At 43.3% G+C, this 22021-nt stretch overlaps 1 protein-coding gene across 3 annotated transcripts in view; it reads left to right on the forward strand.

Moving 5' to 3' along the window:
* The window catches only part of prkcba (protein kinase C, beta a), a 270274-nt gene that overhangs the window by 131895 nt on the left and 116358 nt on the right, over positions 1-22021 (forward strand). For all 3 annotated transcript variants that reach the window (XM_059653984.1, XM_059653983.1, XM_059653985.1), the window contains one exon: positions 13010-13092. In XM_059653984.1, the coding sequence (XP_059509967.1) occupies positions 13010-13092 (83 nt within the window). The remainder of the gene's footprint in view (positions 1-13009; positions 13093-22021) is intronic.

The raw sequence follows: 22021 nt of genomic DNA on the forward strand, positions 1-22021 counted from the left end.
GTTCTTGGTATTTATTTAGCCTTCTTTAAAATATTCTGCCCAGTTTGCTGACACACTACTCCTCTTTGTATAATTATATGTTTTAATTAAGTTTGATACAATCAGTAACTCTCAGAATTAACTGTAGATGTGAGTCAGTCGGTGTACTTTTTTACTGCTCTGACAAAGAGCCCAGAGGCTGGGATTCGGTCAGCTTCTTGACAGTGTTTGTTCACCATGTTTCAAGTTGGAAAATGTGCTTTAGCTGGATTGCTACATGAGGGTTACTCCTCAAGAATGAAACTCACATGCAGTTTTATTGTTGTGTGTGATAAGGCATGGGCAATAGATCATTTAACATGATATGGAATACATTAGTATATAGTACAGTGTACACATTACTTGATATTCTATATGTAGAATATTGTGGTAAGTAATGTATAGTTATTCAATAAGTGGACTGTGCAAAGAGTAAATTCAGATACAGTATCTGATATAGTTTACTCTGTCTCTCAGGAATTATTTCATTATAACTAACTTGCACTTAAAGACCTGACTGAAATCAGAAACAGCTCTACCTTTACCTCTATCCTGGGTCTAGGCCTGAAACGTCAGCTTTTGTGCTCCTGAGATGCTACTTGGCCTGCTGTGTTCATCCAGCTCCACACTTTGTTATCTTGGATTCTCCAGCATTTGCAGTTCCCATTATATCTCTACCTTTATACAATGCTATAATGGATTAGGTGTATCATTTATCACAATATACAATATGTGGCCCCCAAGACCCTCAAGTATATCTGTCATGCTCTACCATGTACTATCGAGTACAGTGTGGATCATTGTGCATGCCAGATTGTAAAGTTGATTATACCAAGTACAAAATATATGATTTACCATGTATCACATTGTACAGATATGCATTCAATGTGCATGCATATTGCACTGTGTTAAATTTGCAAGATACAACTTGACTTTTACTAATTTGTGCTGTCCTTTATTAATCTATGTCTTTCTGAGTCTTTATTACAGTTATCACATGTTACAGCTTTGGAAGCTTACCCTCTCTGGTGTTAGGTTGAATGACATATAATTATCCAGTTCATTACTTTCTCCCTTCCTGAACAGAGGTAGTGAATTGGCAACAATCCAGACCTAATGACACAACTTCAATATCCAGGAAGATATGACAAATCCTCTTTGGCTTCCCACAGCATCATTGAGAGATTCTGTTTCTGTAAATTCTGAAAGAATTCCTACAATTCTTTGTCAAACAGCAGTAACTCGGGTGCAGCCTAGTAATGCAAGGTATTCTTTATATTAACACCCTGCTGGAGGTTCACAGTTCCCCTGTGGTGGATTTTTGACCTCAGCCAAATATTCAAGGGTGAGCTAGTCGTTGTCAAAAATAAGGAGCTATTAGTGAATTCAGTTTGTTTTGGCATCACCTAGTGTCACAATATCTTTGCCCAACCTCCTTATTGAGAAATGTTAAAGCTTTTTAAAGCCAATAGTGTGAAGCTAAACTTGGGATAATGTGAAGAAATCATTGCAGAAGTGCAAAACCAGTGACTAACACCCCGTGTACCCTGTGGAGTTCTTTCATCGCCTTCATACATTTTTGTTGGAAATGTAAGCCTTAAAAATCTAGAATGAAGTTTCTAATTGTCCTCATGAGAATTTATAGACTAGAAATTCTGCCACAGGAGTTACAATTCAGGAATTTGCCTGAACCTGTCACCATTGGGATAAGGGTAATGTCACCATAGTCTTACCAGGCCTTAGGGCTGCTCTCTCATTGGACAGCGGCAACTGGACGGTTCAGCCTGAGGGTCACTATGCCTCAAGCAATGGGAGATGTTGAGGAGAAGAGTCCTTCATAGTAACCTCAGCTAGTGTTGGTATTGAACCTATGCTATTGGCATTATTCTGCATTGCAAACCAGCTGTCCAGCCAACTAAGCTAACCAGTCCTCAGCACAGAGGTAGGCAACCCATAAATACTGTTTCAGAGATAGTGGGAACTGCCAATGCTAGAGAATCTGAGATAACAAAGTGTAGAGTTGGATGAACACAGCAGGCCGAGCAGGAAAGCTGATGTTTCGGGTCTGGACCCTTATTCAGAAATGAAGAAACATGGTTCTCCACCCATGTGTTTCTAAAGAAGAATCCAGACCCGAAACATCAGCTTTCCTGCTCCTCTGATGCTGCTTGGCCTGCTGTGTTCATCCAGCTCTATACCTTGTTATCCCATAAATACTGTGCTGCTTTCTCATTTACCTGATTCTAACATTGGTTTGAGCAAGATCAGTGCCCTGGGTGTCTCTGTGCTCAGCAAGGGTCTGAACAGCATGAGTTAATAGCAGGATGTGAGGGAGGGAGCTCCAGGATTTTGACTCAGTGACATTAAAGGAATGACCTGTATGGGTCCAAGACAGGGTGATGTGTGGCTTCAAGAGGAATTTGTGCTTGGTGATATTGGCGGGTATCTGCAGCCTCATCCTTCTAAATGGTAGAAGGTATTGTCTAAGGAGCCTTGCGGTACTGCTTATAGATGGTACATTATGCTACCACTGTGTATCAATGGCAGAGGGAGTGAATGTTGAAGTTATGAGCTGGAGTGCTGATGAATCAGAATGCCTTTCTCTGGATGATGTCAAGCTTCTTAAGTGTTGATGGAGCTGCATTCATCCAAGTGGGGACTATTCCATTATACTCTGGACTTGTGCATTGTACACAGTGGACAGACTTTGAGGATTTAGGAGGTGAGTTGGTCACCTTAAAACTTCCAATCTCTGACCTGCTCTTGTAGCTGCAGTGTTAGCATGGCTAGTCTAGTTCAGTATCGGGTCAATGCTATAGCACATGTTTTGAGACATTAACACCTTTTGTACCTTTTTGAAAGATAAGCCCTTCTTGACACTTGTTGACAGATCCTCACAAGTTGGATAGTTCCATGTGTTTATGCACCATTTACACACAGTATTCTCCACAGCTAACTGTCCCAAAGGGCATTTGAGTACCACCCACTTCCCAGGTATTCCTGACTGACTGACTCCAAGCCACATTAGGACCCTCTCCATATGGGTTCAGCACTCTCCAGGGGTTTACCCCAGCTCTCCACTAGAATTGTGCAGAGAACAGACCTGCACTTACCTGGTTTAATTTCCATGCAATATGGTCCAGACCAGGGATTCCAGATCTCATTTCAGTGGATGCATCTGGTCATTTAGTAGCCTCTGGGAACGGTGTATATGTTTGAACTGTGGCCTTTCCCCAGTCCCCATGAAAATTAGAGTGGGCAGGTTGTGGGAGGAGAGGAGGGAACTGAGGTAGGACTTGCTGTTCCCAGCAAATTCTAGCATTTTTGCCATGGCAGATACACCGGCAAACTTAAGGCCTATGCCTTTGTTAATAAAGCCCACGATCCTAATTTGGTTTTCTAATTACTGTGTCCATTTGCCCAGCCACCTTCAGCAGTTTGTGTACAAATCCTCTCAGCTCTCTGTACCTGCATCCCTTTTGAATTGTACCCGATATTATTTCCCTAATTTTATAAGGCTTCAAATCAACCATTAGCTTGAGTGATATCATAGCAGCACAAGATCAGAAGCTACTGGAGACGAGCAGCGGACATAGATACCATTACTGTATTGTGTAGAGTGCCCGCTTAGAGGGTCTCAGTTGTGCTGCGGACCTGAATTTTGAGCTAATGAGTTCATTTAAAAGATTCATATTTGTGTCAAGAAGAGCAACAAATTTGTCTGGCGATCAGAGCAAAGTGGAAGACATTGAAACCACAGAGCAACTATAGAGCTTATTTTTACATCTATTTAACGTGTATCAGTATTTCATGGTAGTTGTTTGGCTCAGTTGTTAAGTTATATTTAACTGCTTTCTAGGTGTTGAATCTAGTTAATGTTTCTGTTCTGTTTTCTTTTGAGCAACTATTAAAGGTATCATTGTTTATTCTAACACAGAATGAATACAAAGTCAACAAAATGTGAGGCTGGATGAACACAGCAGGCCAAGCAGCATCTCAGGAGCTCAAAAGCTGACGTTTCGGGCCTAGACCCTTCATCAGAGAGGGGGATGGGGTGAGGGTTCTGGAATAAATAGGGAGAGAGGGGGAGGCGGACCGAAGATGGAGAGAAAAGAAGATAGGTGGAGAGGAGAGTATAGGTGGGGAGGTAGGGAGGGGATAGGTCAGTCCAGGGAAGACGGACAGGTCAAGGAAGTGGGATGAGGTTAGTAGGTAGATGGGGGTGCGGCTTGGGGTGGGAGGAAGGGATGGGTGAGAGGAAGAACAGGTTAGGGAGGCAGAGACAGGTTGGACTGGTTTTGGGATGCAGTGGGTGGAGGGGAAGAGCTGGGCTGGTTGTGTGGTGCAGTGGGGGGGCAGGGACGAACTGGGCTGGTTTTGGGATGCGGTGGGGGAAGGGGAGATTTTGAAACTGGTGAAGTCCACATTGATACCATTAGGCTGTAGGGTTCCCAGGCGGAATATGAGTTGCTGTTCCTGCAACCTTCGGGTGGCATCATTGTGGCAGTGCAGGAGGCCCATGATGGACATGTCATCTAAAGAATGGGAGGGGGAGTGGAAATGGTTTGCTACTGGGAGGTGCAGTAGTTTGTTGCGAACTGAGTGGAGGTGTTCTGCAAAGCGGTCTCCAAGCCTCCGCTTGGTTTCCCCAATGTAGAGGAAGCCACACCGGGTACAGTGGATGCAGTATACCACATTGGCAGATGTGCAGGTGAACCTCTGCTTAATGTGGAATGTCATCTTGGGGCCTGGGATAGGGGTGAGGGGGGAGGTGTGGGGGCAAGTGTAGCATTTCCTGCGGTTGCAGGGGAAGGTGCCGGGTGTGGTGGGGTTGGAGGGCAGTGTGGAGCGAACAAGGGAGTCACGGAGAGAGTGGTCTCTCCGGAAAGCAGACAGGGGTGGGGATGGAAAAATGTCTTGGGTGGTGGGGTTGGATTGTAGATGGCGGAAGTGTCAGAGGATGATGCGTTGTATCCGGAGGTTGGTGGGGTGGTGTGTGAGAACGAGGGAGATCCTCTTAGGGCGGTTGTGGCGGGGGCGGGGTGTGAGGGATGTGTTGCGGGAAATACGGGAGACACGGTTGAGGGCGTTCTCGATCACTGTGGGGTGAAAGTTGCGGTCCTTGAAGAACTTGGATATCTGGGATGTGCGGGAGTGGAATGTCTTGTCGTGGGAGCAGATGCGGCGGAGGCGGAGGAATTGGGAATAGGGGATGGAATTTTTGCAGGAGGGTGGGTGGGAGGAGGTGTATTCTAGGTAGCTGTGGGAGTCGGTGGGCTTGAAATGGACATCAGTTACAAGCTGGTTACCTGAGATGGAGACTGAGAGGTCCGGGAAGGTGAGGGATGTGCTGGAGATAGCCCAGGTGAAGTGAAGGTTGGGGTGGAAGGTGTTGGTGAAGTGGATGAACTGTTCGAGCTCCTCTGGGGAGCATGAGGCGGCGCCGATACAGTCATCAATGTACCGGAGGAAGAGGTGGGGTTTGGGGCCTGTGTAGGTGCGGAAGAGGGACTGTTCCACGTAACCGACGTAAGGGACTGTTTTCCACATTAAGCAGAGGTTCACCTGCACATCTGCCAATGTGGTATACTGCATCCACTGTACCCGGTGCGGCTTCCTCTACATTGGGGAAACCAAGCGGAGGCTTGGAGACCGCTTTGCAGAACACCTCCGCTCAGTTCGCAACAAACTACTGCACCTCCCAGTCGCAAACCATTTCCACTCCCCCTCCCATTCTTTAGATGACATGTCCATCGTGGGCCTCCTGCAGTGCCACAATGATGCCACCCGAAGATTGCAGGAACAGCAACTCATATTCCGCCTGGGAACCCTGCAGCCTAATGGTATCAATGTGGACTTCACCAGTTTCAAAATCTCCCCTTCCCCAACTGCATCCCTAAACCAGCCCAGTTCGTCCCCTCCCCCCACTGCACCACACAACCAGCCCAGCTCTTCCCCTCCACCCACTGCATCCCAAAACCAGTCCAATCTGTCTCTGCCTCCCTAACCTGTTCTTCCTCTCACCCATCCCTTCCTCCCACCCCAAGCTGCATCCCCATCTACCTACTAACCTCATCCCACCTCCTTGACCTGTCCGTCTTCCCTGGACTGACCTATCACCTCCCTATCTCCCCACCTATACTCTCTCCACCTATCTTCTTTTCTCTCCATCTTCGGTCCGCCTCCCCCTCCCTCCCTATTTATTCCAGAACCCTCACTCCATCCCCCTCTCTGATGAAGGGTCTAGGCCCGAAACGTCAGCTTTTGTGCTCCTGAGATGCTGCTTGGCCTGCTGTGTTCATCCAGCCTCACATTTTGTTGTCTTGGATTCTCCAGCATCTGCAGTTCCCATTATCTCTGAATACTAAGTCAGGTCATTTTCGTAGAATGAATATCCACAGCCTTAAGCCTAATGGTTAAAGTGGGAAACAATAGAGAACGCTGTAGAGAATGTGAGAATCAAGCGTAAAGGCAACTTCATCCGCCATCCACTGACTGGTTAAAGAAGCTTTCTCCTTTTCCATTAGCCCTGGTGGGCTCAGTAAATTACCATTGCAATTGTTCAACGACTTTGTGAATCTTTCAGTTTAGCAAAGTTATCACTATAAATGTTCACCATATTGATGTGGCTCACTTTATGAAGAAGTACTCAAAAGCCAACTGTCTTTGAAGCTACAAAACAGATGCTGTAGAATACACACACAGAAATCAGTGTATTTAGTAATTGGCAGTTACAACTGCTTTGAATCAATTTCCTGTTATCAATCAGAATAGTCAATTTCTTTATTGTGTGGGATAACTTTTATGCAATGTAATGCTCGTGCTAAAACTGTTCTTCACTCATACTCTTCTCAAGTAAAAAGCTTTTTATGCTTTCTTTCTGATATTATCCTGATAACTTTGTCCATATTTATTTCTTGAATTTTCACTCTTAATCATATGGAAGTACTTCTGTCTTCAACCTCTGTAACAACCTGTTCCATTACTTAGCTTCCATTTACTGCTGGAATCATTCATCCGTTGTCACCTTCAGACTCTATTGTTAAGTGCAGTCCTGATAATCTTCTGTCCATAAAACCTTCCATAAATTTGAGCTCTTTCAAAACTCTGTGCCGTACCCTATTTTCGGAAATGCATCTGAGATTGGGAATAATGTGCTGTGAGTGAGTAATACCGGTTTGAAAATCAGCAATTTTGTTGGAATTGCACTTCCACCGATACTTATCAGCACAAAATCTCCTGGAGAACTTCACCCTCACTTGCACAAGTCCTGGGTATAATGTAATAACCAAATTCTAAACACCGGCAGTTCTTTTGTTAGGCATTCTGCTGGGGTTATGAAATTTTTGACAGAATACCGGAAGAAATTTGGTTTTACAGTGTTTACATTGTATCTAAAATATGCTGTACTAGTCCTGGCAGTACTGATGGGGGACATGTACCTAATGCCTGTCCATTGGGAGCTCAGAGTTAGGGAAACGGTGGGATAATGATAATTACTGAATCCGTAATTCAGGTGCCCCCCCCTCCCCCCCAGCTAATGCTCTGGGGGGAATTAAATCAAATCCCACCATGATGGCTGATGAGATTTTACTTTTAAGTTGTTTGGTAGCGCAGAACTTGAGTACTTCTGAAAAAAGTACACACTTTGTTGAAGCTTTCCATCTTGCAGCCATCACAAAAATACCAACTCATGAAGAAAACCAACATTTCTAATGCATGAGAGAATGCTAATTGGTAGATACGTTTCTGTGAATAATGCATCAATTGATGATAATTGACAGATAACGGTCAGATGTGTCAAAGCATTCTGCGAGGAAAAGGCTGCCATGATCAGATCACTTATCACTGTATATCACACAAACTCATGAAAGTTCCTGAAGAAATCACCCATGGTGCTGAAAACTGTCCAGCTGACTTCCAATGTTACCACAAAAGTTAGAGCACAGTGTTGTTAGTTGTTTCATGCTGCTACTGTGTAATACCAACAGAAGTGATATTTGCCCCTAACTAGATGCTGTGAACATCAAACCAAAAAGACTCCAGCTCCACACTTTATCTTAAACCAAAACGACTCGCTGCTGATCATACAAATTAGTGATTGGTTATATGAATTCCAGTGCCGGTGAGATTCCAGATTCATTGTCGGAAAGACTGATGGATTGTATCAAACAGCATAATGCCTTCACCTATTTATAACAAATAATTTACCAACTATATCTAAACAGCTTACACTTGTAAAGGTCATAACACAGTGTCCACCATTAGATGTGATTCTGTAATTGGACAATATTTGATATTGATATTCTTGTGAAGTGTCCTGATGAGTGCAAGGTGAAAGCTTTAACAAAATCTATCTTTTCTCAGCATTTTAAAAATTAATTCTAGACTTTAAAGATAGCCTGAACAGTGGTGACCTCAAAACAACTGGGTTATTGTAAAACCCCATTTGATTCAGAGGCGCCTTTCAGGGAAAGAAGTCTATTGGCGGAGCCCTGAAGAACATAAGTTCTAGACTAGGCTGGCGGCAGTCAGTGAGAGAATGAACAAGAGGGAGACAAACCTGCTTGGCTTCACCCTCACCGATCTACCCGTCACAGGTACATCTGTCAATGACAGCAATGGGAGCTAAAGTTCCATCGTCACATTAACGATATTGGAATAATTTGGTCGGACATGTTATGGCACACTACTGAGGCAGGTGGGTCTGGATCCTGGACTTTCTATATCACAAGAGCTTTTACTTATGATATCATGTATTGTGTTGGGTGCCACTACCATTGTGCTAAATGGGATAGATTCAAAAAAGATGTAGTTGCTCAAAACTGGGCATCAGTAAGAAATTGGGGTCTATCGGCCGCAACAAAATCATATTAAATTACAATCTGTAACCTCGTGGTCTGGCAAACCACTCAATCTATCACCAAGAAATGGGATCAACAGTCTTTGAATCATAGAGGGGTAGAATTGTTATGTTGCAGAAGAAGGCTATTCAGCCCATTGTGTCTGAGACCTGCTTTCTGGGCAGTTTGACTTAGTGCCAATGAGACGTCCAGGGGTGCATGCTTGGGGCAGCACTAGGCATGTCTAAGGTTGCACTGCCTACCTGGTGAACCTATAACACAGATCTACATGAATATGAAACAGCAAAAGCAGTATGTGAGAGAGCTGCGTAGCTACACAACCAATAGACGTACTTTCTGCAATTCTTTCTTATCCAGCCATAAATGGTGTTGGACAATTAATCGATAAATTGGGGAGGAGGTTCCACAAATATTCCCATACTCACTGATGGGGGAATCTAACATGTCATTGCAAAAGTCAGATTTCAAGCGTTTGCAGCCATCTTCACCAGTAGTAGAGTGGATGATCAATCTTGACCTGCTCCTGAGTGTTCAACGGTTTTGATTTACTCCAAGTGATATCGAGAAATGACTGAACACACCTGATACAACAAGACTCTGGGTCCTGACAATATCCGAGCAGTAAGACCAGAAAACCATAAGAAATAGGAACAGGAGTAGGCTGTTTGGCGGCCGTTCAGGGAGATCATGGCTGATCCACTTTCTTGCATTCTCCCCATGACCCTTGATTCCCTTACTGTTCAAGAATTTATCCATCTCAGCGTTAAGCGTACACAGGGACGCTGCCCTCACAGCTCTCTGTGGCAAGGAGTTTCAACGACTGTCAATCCTCTGAGAGAAGAAAATCCTCCTCATCTCCACCTTAAATTTGAGCCCCTTTATTCTGAGACTATGCCCTCTGGTCCTAGATTCCCCAATGAGGACAAACATTCAGTCAGCAATTTCCCTGTAAAGATCCTTAATAATGTTTCAATGGAGCATCTCTCATTCTTCTAAACCCACTGAATAGTGTCCCAAACTGTTTAGTCTTTGCTCATAAGACAGTCCCTCCTTACCAGGGATCATCGAAGCAAACCTTCTATGAACTTCCTCCAATGAAATGCTATCTTTCCTTAAATGAGGGAACCAGAACTGCTCACAGTACACCAGTTGTGATTTCACAGCACCTTGGGCAGTTGCACTAAGGCTTCCCTACTTTTATACTCCAAAACCCTTGATATAAAAATCAACAGTTCATTTAATTTTTTTATTACCTACCGCACTTGTGTGCTAACATTCTGTGTTTCATGTACAAGTACCCCCAAGTCCCTTTATGTTTCAGTCTTCTGCAGTTTCTCTCCATTTATATAATTTTTTTTCTTTTGTTCTCCTCTCCAAAGCAATACCCAAGCATTGTACTGTGTAACCAGCTGTGCCCGAAGCCAAAATGTTCTTGTCCTAATATCACATTGGCACATACCTGAAAATATATTTATGTGCTGAGTTATATTGTGTTCACAAAAACCAGGTCAAGTTCAGTCTGATAGATTGCTACCAGCCTACACTTAGCTTCAATTACTTTGCTCAGGACTATCATCAACACTGCTCTCAAGTGGTGCTTAGACTGCAACAACCTGTTACCATGCACAGTTTGTGTTTCTGACAAACCCACTTGGTTCCAGAATTCATTACAGCCGTGGTACAAATGTGGACAAATGGGCTGAACTCCAGAGTTGAGATGACAGTGATATCAAAGCAGAATTGAGCTGAGTGTAGCATTAGTGAGCCTAAAGCTATTAGGAATCAGGGTAACTGTTCTCCAGTGTGATATGCGGCATTAACAATGATCATTGTGTTTGTTGGACACCCGATGTCAAAATACCTTTTCTCAGTTGTCTCCTTAAGGGCCACTCATTGAATTCAAGGGGTTACATTTGGGTTTTCTGATTCCCACTAACTCATTTAGTAACTGCTACAGTTATGTTGTAACAATAGCTCTATATTTGTGTGGAGATATAAGGATTTGGACAACACAAAAGCAAAATTAGAAGAATTTACATATATATCTTCAAAAATGATTAAGCTTGCATTAAGCTCAAAGCTATAAGAGGAATATTAATTTCTTAAACACCACCATAAAAACGTTAGCACAAGATAACAGGTATGTTAGAAATAAAAAGCAAAAGAGCTGCGGATGCTGTAAATCAGGAACAAAAACAAAGTTGCTGGAAAAGCTCAGCAGGTCTGGCAGCATCTGTGGAGGAGAAAGCAGAGTTAACGCTCTGGGTCCGGTGACCCTTCCTCAGAACTGTTAGAAATAAAGTTGTCTTTCAAAATAACAGCACAGCAGGTCAGTGACTGGGAATACTGTAATGACTAACTTTTCTGAGTTTGTCCACCATCGACAAAGCAGAAGTCAGGAGTGTGATGAAATATTCTCCACTTGCCTGGTTGAGTGCAGCTCCCTCAACTGGAGGAGCCTGACCCCATCCAGGATAAAGCAGCTCTCAAAAATGACACCGCATCTAGCACCTTGAACATTCACTCGCTCCACCACCAGCACACAGTGGCTGTAGTGTGTACCATCTACAAGATGCAGTGCAACAATTCAAACCCGCAGCCATTACCACTTCAAAAGACAAGGTTACAGATACCTGGGACCATCACCAGCTGCACCCACCTTCCTGAATTGGAACTGTATCGCAGCTCCTTTATTGTCACTGGGCCAAAATAAGTAATTCCCTTCCTAACAGTGCTTTGACTGTACCTAGCCCCTGTGGACTGCAGTAGTTCATGAAGGCAGCTCATCACCACCTCCTCTGTGGGCAATTAAGAATTTGCAATAAATGCTGGCCTAGCTATCATTGCCCTTGTCCAATTTGAAAACTTTTAAAAACACACATTGATGCTCAAAAAACTACCATCCCAATCACATCTTCCACAAACTGGGGAGGTCACAGCTAATGCACATGCACAAAGCTTGAAGATTTTAACCAGACAGTTACAACTCTTTATGTTGCATCTTAGTCTCAAACTCCAATTTAATGAGTAATTAATACAGTAACCATCACAATAGCATCCACTATATTTTTCCCAATGCATCCTGAAGCTAGAAATTCTACATTTCTTTTCAAGAGATTCATTACCTACATTACTGCACGCAAAACAAAATTTTTCACTGTACCTAGATACATGTGACAATAATAAATCAAATCATATCAAATTATTTTTCAAGAGATTGTATACCACAGTGGAGTAACTGACTCTCAGTTAGTTGAGTATTATCTTGCTGAGAGATTTGAAACAATTATCTGTCCTTTGTAAGACTGCTCTTTTCCACACCCCACCCAATGTTTCTGCCCTTCTCACCCTACCCCTTACAGCCTCCTTCTCCTTTCTTTCCCCTCTTCTTCCCCCCATCGCCCTTATAACCTCCTTCTCTCCTCTTCCACCGTCTCCTCCCCCCATCTCCCTTACAGCTTCCTTCTCTCCCCTGACCCTTGGAACCTCCATCTAACCCCCCATCCCCCTTCGAGCCTCCTTCCCCCACCTGCAATGTTTGGAGATAATTTTCAGTTTCTTTATTTTCCTGTATTTTTTCATGGAGCATGGGTATCACTAGCAAGGCTAGCATTTATTGCCTATCCCTCATTACTTTTGAAATGAGGGACTTACTACTAGGACAGTTAAGAGTTAACTAGGCAATTAGGAGTTAGCACACTGCTGTGTATCTAGGCTCACATGTAAGTCAGACCAGGTAAGGATGGCAGATTTCCTTCTGTAATTAGTAAACCACGTGAATTTCTGACAGAAAACGTCCATAAGAGTACCGTGACCACCATTACTGAGACTAGCCTCCAATATATCCAATTGCATTAATTGAATCCACATTTGCTGGAGCACGGGTCTTTAGATGATTAATCCAGTGACATTAAGACAGCACCATCAGTTCTAACTTGTATTACTTGCAGATTTACCTCAATCTCAATTACAATGAATAAGCATCTGCTCTAGTACCACTGGTTAGTTGATTTTCGTTGACTGGTTTATATGTTCTGATTGATGTGTTGATTGCTATGTATTTGTTGATGCACATTGAATGGTTTGTGCATAACTTAATCAACAATATTTTATGTTCTCATTTACAGTTTGCTCCTTTGTTGTCCACAAACGATGCCATGAGTTTGTCACCTTCTCCTGCCCAGGTGCAGATACAGGACCTGCCTCTGAGGTACAAATTTTTGTCAAAGTTTGAATGATTCATACATATTCATTGATGATTGTGCAGGAGTGAGTGTCCTAGTAGTTTTATAAATGTAGAACTGTGTTTTGCAAGGTTAATGAAAGGATGGGAACAAAAGTACAGTACCATTATGGGAATTTGGAGAGTTCAAAATGCCGTTTCTGTGATGGAGCTGTGGAGACTTAATGATGCTTGGTTCGTAAGGTTTGGTCGTAGCAATTAATGTGAGAATATTATGGAATTTTGAGCTGTGCCTCTGTTGGTCAGGCATGAATGATTGCTCATGTACATCATCTCCATTTCTTTTAGAGCCCAACATGAATAGAACATAGAACATAGAACATTACAGCACAGTACAGGCCCTTCAGCCCTCAATGTTGTGCCAACCTGTCATACTGATCTCAAGCCCATCTAACCTACACTATTCCATGTACGTCCATATGCTTGTCCAATGATGACTTAAATGTACCTAAAGTTGGCGAATCTACTACCGTTGCAGGCAAAGCGTTCCGTTCCCTTACTACTCTCTGAGTAAAGAAACTACCTCTGACATCTGTCCTATATCTTTCACCCCTCAATTTAAAGCTATGCCCCCTCGTGCTCACCGTCACCATCCTAGGAAAAAGGGTCTCCCTATCCACCCTATCTAAACCTCTGATTATTTTATATGTTTCAATTAAGTCACCTCTCAACCTTCTTCTCTCTAATGAAAACAGCCTCAAGTCCCTCAGCCTGTCCTCATAAGACGTTCCCTCCATACCAGGCAACATCCTAGTAAATCTCCTCTGCACCCTTTCCAAAGCTTCCACATCCTTCTTATAATGCGGTGACCAGAACTGTACACAATACTCCAAGTGCGGCCGCACCAGAGTTTTGTACAGCTTCACCATAACCTGTTGGTTCCGGAACTCAATCCCTCTATTAATAAAAGCTAAAACACTGTATGCCTTCTTAACAGCCCTGTCAACCTGGGTGGCAACTTTCAAGGATCTGTGTACTTGGACACCGAGATCTCTCTGCTCATCTACACTTCTAAGAATCTTACCATTAGCCCAGTACTTTGCCTTCCGGTTACTCCTACCAAAGTGCATCACCTCACACTTGTCTGCATTAAACTCCATTTGCCACCTCTCAGTCCAGCTCTGCAGCTTATCTATGTCTCTCTGCAACCTACAGCATCCTTCGTCACTATCCACAACTCCACCGACCTTGGTGTCGTCTGCAAATTTACTAACCCATCCTTCCACGCCCTCATCCAGGTCATTTATAAAAATGAGAAACAGCAGTGGACCCAACACCGACCCTTGCGATACACCACTAGTTACTGGTCTCCAGGATGAACATTTCCCATCAGCAACCACCCTCTGTCTTCTTTCAGCAAGCCAATTTCCGATCCAAATTGCTATATCTCCCACAATTCCATTGCTCCGCATTTTGTACAATAGCCTATTGTGGGGAACCTTATCGAACGCCTTGCTGAAATCCATATACACCACATCAACTGGTTTACTCTCATCTACCTGTTTGGTCACCTTCTCAAAGAACTCAATAAGGTTTGTGAGGCGCGACCTTGCCTTCACAAAACCGTGCTGACTATCCCTAATCAGAGGAGAAGTGGTGTGGAGAGGAGACTATAGGTGGGGAGATAGGGAGGGGATAGGTCAGTCCAGGGAGGATAGACAGGTCAAGGGGGGAGGATGAGGTTAGTAGGTAGGAAATGGAGGTGCGCTTGAGGTGGGAGGAAGGGATAGGTGAGAGGAAGAACAGGTTAGGCAGGTGGGGACGAGCTGGGCTGGTTTTGGGATGCAGTGAGGGGAGGGGATATTTTGAAACTTGTGAAGTCCACATTGATACCATTGGGCTGCAGGGTTCCCAAGTGGAATATGAGTTGCTGTTCCTGCAACCTTCGGGTGGCATCATTGTGGCACTGCAGGAGGCCCATGTCGTCTAAGGAATGGGAGGGGGAGTGGAAATGGTTTGCGACTGGGAGGTGCAGTTGTTTATTGTGAGCCGAGTGTAGGTGTTCTGCAAAGCGGTCCCCAAGCCACCACTTGGTTTCCCCAATGTAGAGGAAGCCACACCGGGTACAGTGGATGCAGTATACCACATTAGCACGTGTGCAGGTGACATCTGCTTGATGTGGAAAGTCATCTTGGGGCCTGGGATAGGGGTGAGGAAGGAGGTTTGGGGGCAAGTGTGGCACTTCCTGCGGTTGCAGGGGGAGGTGCCGGGTGTGGTGGGGTTGGATGGGAGTGTGGAGCGGACAAGGGAGTCGCGGAGAGAGTGGTCTCTCTGGAAGGCAGACAGCGGTGGGAAAAATATCTTTAGTGGTGGGGTCGGATTGTAGATGGCGGAAGTGTTGGAGGATGACAGTCTATTTTTACACATAGTGGTATTTTTCTTACTGGAAGCCTGGCTGTGTTTATAGCATGTGTCCACAACTTTCTTTTTTTGTCCTTGCAATGTTGTGAATGCCCTAACATTTGAAAAGATACAGGTTCTTTTACGAAGGGGAAGCATTTTGAAATCTGTCTTCTGAGTAATAGAACGCTGTCTTCTCTCACTTCCTTAATGGAAATATGTGTTTGCTGTTGAGTATTGATGTCCTCCTGAACTGGCTTGGCAGTTGTTTCATTGACGATTAGATGAGTTTTACTGGACATGATCAGACAAACGTGTAGACCACAGCTGGAAGATGAAGTACATGGTGTGGAGGAACATACTTCTTTTTCATTGCCCCACACTGTTTACAGCGGGCAGTCATGTAGAACTCTTCCAAATAACTAAGCAATCTCAGAAATCTCCTGCTTTCACACAAATTTGTGCCCACACATATTAGCTGTAATAATTAAAGTTATTTATGTGGCATTGCAGGCAGTTCTGCATTTCAAAAAATATCCCCGTCTTCGCATCATCCATTACCAGGAATCTGTCCCTGACCTGGAGCATTATTTTGGGCTGAAGTTTGTGAGGTGCCTCATTATATCAGCAAGCAAAGAGAGGTTTGTTCCTTTGCTCTGGCTATCTTTTTCTACCCACCAGGGTGATACTTGTGCCATTTCATGTTTACATGGTGTAGTCCTAAACGGCTGAAGCCAAAGCTGCCAATAGACTGGCAATACGTATTTACAATGAGCAATGAATTAGGTCTGAATGTGCAGAATATTGTGAAATAATTTTCAATCTGTAATTGCAGAAGGTTAGGTAATGCTTGCTCGACAGGTTGTGGTTGGTGGGCATCCCACATACTGTGCAGTGAAAGATTTACTCTTGGGATGATTACGTTCATCTCCAAACAGTAATACAGGCTGAGGTCTGGTTCATAACTTAAATGGGTTAGAGTCATTTGCACAGAAGATGTAATTTTAAAAGTTACCTATGGTGATATCAAGACTTAACACCTTTAAGTGACCCCCTGTAATGCAGAAATAGTTTATTTTAACTCAGTTTAGAAAGATGTTATTCCGTTACCTGTAATTCTGCTAGCTGTCATTTCTAGAGTGGTTTATTTTAATTTGTTTCATCGTGTCAGTGAAAGAGCAGCTGTGACTATAAAGTGCTTTGTAATACAGCAAGCTTGTCACTGAAATTAACAAATGGAAAAAAAGATATTTGCTGTACCTGGTAAATGCTAAATTTGTCACTGGTTAAGATGGATTTACAGTTATTTAAAATCATAAAAAGATTAATTATCATAGAAAAATTTGAAACAAGACTATGCTGGATTTTACTTCCTCATCTTCCCGTGCTCATCTTACAAAGCTTCAAATTTTGTGACAGTATTGCAACCCTATCCAGTTGTTCCTGGTTGATTTTCAGTTAAAAAATAAATAGTCCGTGCTAACCAGGCCATTGGCGGGAGGTGCATTTGACTTTCATCCCAACTAGGAGTCCTATGCTGCAGAACCTGAATACTGCAACCAGTCAGATGAAAAATCAAAGGAGGATCATTGGACGAAAGCCACCAACTCTGTTCCTCGCTTCACACATATTCCCTACTTTCTGAGTTTCTCCTGAATATTCAGTTCTGATCTCAGATGTCGAGCATCCACAGTATTTTGCTTTTGTTAGGATGAAAATCAACAACAGCAGAGTGATCCATTCCATTAGACCTACCCTTAGGCAGTGAGATTTTATATGTCCCATTGTATTCACACAGGTCTAGATTTCTTAAATGGGGAGAAATTGGGAAGTGGTGATTTTCAAAGGAATTTGACTGTTCTTCTTTATAAGTCACTGAAAGCTAACAAACAGGTGCTGCTAGCAATTCGGGACAAGGATTGAATGGTGGCCTTTATCACAAGAGGATTTAAGTACAATAGCAAAGATATCTCTCACATGGTCATATCCCACCACGGCAGGTGGTGACGTTTAAATTCATTAAACATCTGGAATTAAAAGCTGGCCTAATGATGACCGTGTAAAATTCAATACAATATCCTTTTATTGCCACATGTACCCATTGTAGGAGTACAGTGACAAGCTTTTACAACCTCTGCCTTCTTAGGGAGACATCTTAGCTACAAGTGCCGAGGTACAATTCTTGGATATAACAGAGGAATGAATGTAGTTGCATTACTTAGAGTGGAAAAATAAGTTTAAATTAAATAAATTAAAGGGTTGACATTCCAGAAAGGTAGGAAATTTCAAATAGACACCTCAGCATAACAGTTCAGCACAGGACCTCTGCACGTGGTCTGACTACCCACAGCAGACCCCAGCCCTACAGCTGTCTGTGCTCCACACCAAGCCCCAGACTACTGTGTACCAGCACTCAGCTGCTCCAAGGTGAGTGCCAGGACTGCCACCCCATGCCAGTCTCTGCCCGGGACTCGCTGCCCACTCTGCTGTGGGGCTGCTTCCCCACGCACTGCTCCACGACTCGTTACTCCAGGAACATGCTGCCGGTGCCTGTCATTGTGCCATTATTTACCTCTGGCGCTGAGGGGAGAAAACAAGAAGGAAATAAAATGAGAAAGAAGAAAAAGAACAGACGGAGCAGAGGAGCTACTGAAGGAGCATTCTCTTCTTCAAATTTTGGTTAAGCCTTTACAAACTTAAGCATTTCCTTGCTGGACTTAAATTAGGAGTAATGTTCTCCCTACTAGACCCTGCAACCGACATTTGATGTTTCCTGTTTCATCGGCTTCATTTTAAATATATTCAAATTTTCTCACTTTCTCTTCTTTTTGCAATTCTGATTTTAGTTTTCTCATTTCCATTTCCCATTTTTCTCAATTCCTTGTTCTTGTTCTTTCCTTTCTCTACCCTTGTCTTTTTCTTTGCTATTTCTAGTTTCTTCATTTTGTCCTCAAGCTTAAGCTGCTTTAACCATAACCAAATGCTACCTGATTCTGATGTTTCACGACACAAAATAACTGCTTTCTCTTGTATTTCCAATAAACCCAACTACCATGCCAGCACCCCTGTTATTTCTTCCTAGCTCAGTCAGGCAATGCAATCTTCACTTCACACACCAATTCAATCAATCTGGGTTTTGAAATGTAATTTAAGACAATCGGTGACAAACTGCCCCCTGCAAAAAATCCTTTATTGCTCCTAGTCTAGTGCTCTTAATGCTACTCAAAACCTGCCACTTTCATTCACCTGTACTTTTACGAATGCGGTGTCAAAATCCTTGATGTCTCTATTTCAAAATTGATCCCAGATGAGTCCCCAAATTTTGTCATTGCCTCACTAGTGTGGGACCTCCCACTAGAGTGGGAATCAAACCCTCTAGTCCCAGAGTTGTCACCAAATTGAAAATTCTGTCAAACTATGCAAAATCTCCAATTTTCCTATCTTTGTAGACCTAGTTTAACAGAAAATATGGATCAGGTTCCTGTAGGGAACAACTCTATTAGTTAGAAGTCTAACCCCACAAACACATATCAGTTGAGGGAAAGTTTGAGAAGACAGTTCAGTGGCTCCTGACCATAAAGTTCACTGAGATGACCCTTTTGCTTGTCAGGACTTGCCATTTTTGCTCTCTCTTCAGGTATTTTTCACTACCTTCCAGGAGGCATCGAGCAATTGCCTCGCAAATTATAAAGTTTCATACTTATTCATTAAAGTATTACAGCAACTGGTCAGAGAAGATAACTGGCTTTCTTTGGGCTTCATAGTGTTTTTTACTGGCGAAAGATACACCACCGCCCCTTCTAGAGGTCTGGCAATATTATGCATGCCACAACCCATTCTGCTCATCAAGAGCCAATCACATAATTGTTAACAACAAGATAGCCTTTATCATCCATAACTTTTTACAATGGGCCACAACTCCACAACTCAATCAATCAGCCATTTGTTGCTGGCCAAATAGCACTCCGTACACAAGCCCCCGGAGCCGTTCTGTTGAAGCAGCTGTGTAGTCATCACTTCCAAAGAGTTTCAGTAACTTGCTTCTAAAGAATGCGGAAAGAGCAAATTCTTCCACAATTATTGGTTTTAGAAACAGTCCTTTCCCCATTTCAGTCCACAATCAAACACATAAAGAGAAATAAAAAGATATAAACATTGAACCTAAAGGACCTAACTGCTAGCCTGAATCTGCAAACAGGTGATGAGGGAACCAACAAGCGGGAAAAATTTACTTGGTGTCATCCTCACCAATCTATCTGTCATTAATGTATCTGTTCATCAGAGTGTCAGTTGGAGCAACTATCCCACTGTCCTTGTGTAGACAAAGGAGCATCTTCCACTGAGGATATTTTCCCTGAGGAAGGGCCGCCGGATCCGAAATGTTAACTCTGATTTCTTTTTTCTTCTCAGATGCTGCCAGACCTGCTGAGCTTTCGCAGCAACTTTGTTTTTGTTCATGATTTACAGTATCTGCAGTTCTTTCGGTTTCTGTATTTCCCATGGTGTTGTGTGCACTATCACCGTGCTGTCAATGAGACAGACTTTGAACAGATCTCGCAATGTAAAACTCGGCATGCATGAGATTCTGTGGGCCATCAGCAGCAGAATTGTGTTCAGTCATAATCTGTAACCTTGTAGCCCAGTATATTCCCTTCTGTACCCCATTGCCATCAAGCTGGGAGATCAACCCAGTTATGTGATTCCATAACCATTGGTCACACCTAAATTCTGCAGTCCTGCTATATCTAGTCATGATGGCTGATGGTGAATTAAACAAGTGGTAAGGGTGTGGAACGCCCTGCCTGCCAATGTAGTTAACTCAGCCACATTAAGGGCATTTAAACAGTCCTTGCATAAGCATATGGATGATGATGGGATAGTGTAGGGGGAGGGGCTTAGATTAGTTCACAGGTTGGTGCAACATCGAGGGCCGACGGGCCTGTTCTGCGCTGTATTGTTCTATATTCTATGTTCTAAAATGACAGGAGGAAGATACTCTCAAAAAATCCTCAATGATGGGCAAGCTCAGCACATCAGTGCAAAAGACATGGCTGAGATACTTGCATTTATCCACAACCAGAAGTACCAAGTGGATCATTCACCTTGGCCTCCTCCTAAGGTGCCCAAAATCACAGCCACGTGGCCAGTTAGGGATGGGTCACTTTGTAAATGTGGAAAGTATGTGATGAAAAATAATCTGCAGAAAAAAAGGTGGGATTTCTAAGAATCTGTGGAAAACAATACATAACACAGAAACTGAAAACAAACTAAGAATTTCAGATGTTGTAAATCAGACAAAAATAGAGTTCTGAAGAAGGGTGACTCAACCCGAAACGTTAACTCTGATTTCTCTCCACAGATGCTGCCAGACCTGTTGAGCTTTTCCAGCAACTTCTATTTCTGCCTTATCTTGAAAGGGCAAAGTTTGCTTTGAACATTAACATACTCTTTTCAAGATTGCAATAAACGTTTTAATGCTTGTGTTATCGGATTAGACTTAGTAAATATTTCAATCTGCAAATATTATTTGTGGCATCAACTATTGTGATATTGATAAATCACTAAGCATTACTTTGAGGTGTTGTATAGTATCTGTTCCCCACCAAATACTTTCTGCTGCTGGTTTTGTAAAGTACAGTATTTTGATGACGAGCCTTGCTTGACTTGGAGCTCTGCTTCAAATCCAAGAATTGTTTGATCATGTTGATCAGTTCCACCCCTGACTTAGTTGATCTGCCTGGAAGTTCTCATTCACATTCTTAATACCACCAGACATGGTCATTCCAGTCACTCATTTGCTAATATTCCATTCTCTACTTTCTGCATCTGTCTCATTATGCTGAGATTTTTGTTTGAAAGCGTGTACATGAGCTGTTGCCTACAATGTTGCCTCTTGCCCTGGCCCAATGTGGCGATCTCCCAGCTTGGCAGCCTCTCGTCCCAGCAAGGTGATCTTCTGGCACTATGTGGCAGTTTATTGCCCTGGCATGGCTTCAATGTGGATTTCTGGACTTGAGATGATTCCAGAGTGTTCTCCTGGCCTTGTGAACCTTGAGATGAAGTCCGGCACAGCCTGGAGTCGAGTCCTGGTGCGGACCGGAGGCCAGGTGCTAGCATAGACTGGATTGAAGCACCGTCGGTCTCAAATCCAGCAAGTTTTGAGACCAAAAGGAAAGCCAACACCTAGGGGTCCCAGCTATGGTATCACATTTTTGGAAACTCGGACTGTGACCTCAAGTTTCCAAATAAATGGAGGCTAATCTGCTTCTTTTAGTTTAATGGTCTCCATGGGAATCATAAGACCAATATTCAACCATTTGTGCTACACCTGCTTGTCCATCCTCCCCCTGATTTCTATAGGCAATGTCTGTATCTCATAGTTTGTCAAATTGAATACCCAAACTGCTCAGAATTGTCCAGGCAGATGCCTTCTCTGGAAGCCGTAATGCAGTCTTCATTCGAGGTGTCATCCTTATCTGAAGATGAGGAAAGAAATGAAAGGAAGGCTTCAGGGACATCAAGGCAGCTGAGGCAAAGAAAGAGGTCAAATGCCAAT

Source organism: Stegostoma tigrinum, chromosome 23 (assembly GCF_030684315.1).
Source record: "Stegostoma tigrinum isolate sSteTig4 chromosome 23, sSteTig4.hap1, whole genome shotgun sequence".
Classification (NCBI taxonomy): domain Eukaryota; kingdom Metazoa; phylum Chordata; class Chondrichthyes; order Orectolobiformes; family Stegostomatidae; genus Stegostoma; species Stegostoma tigrinum.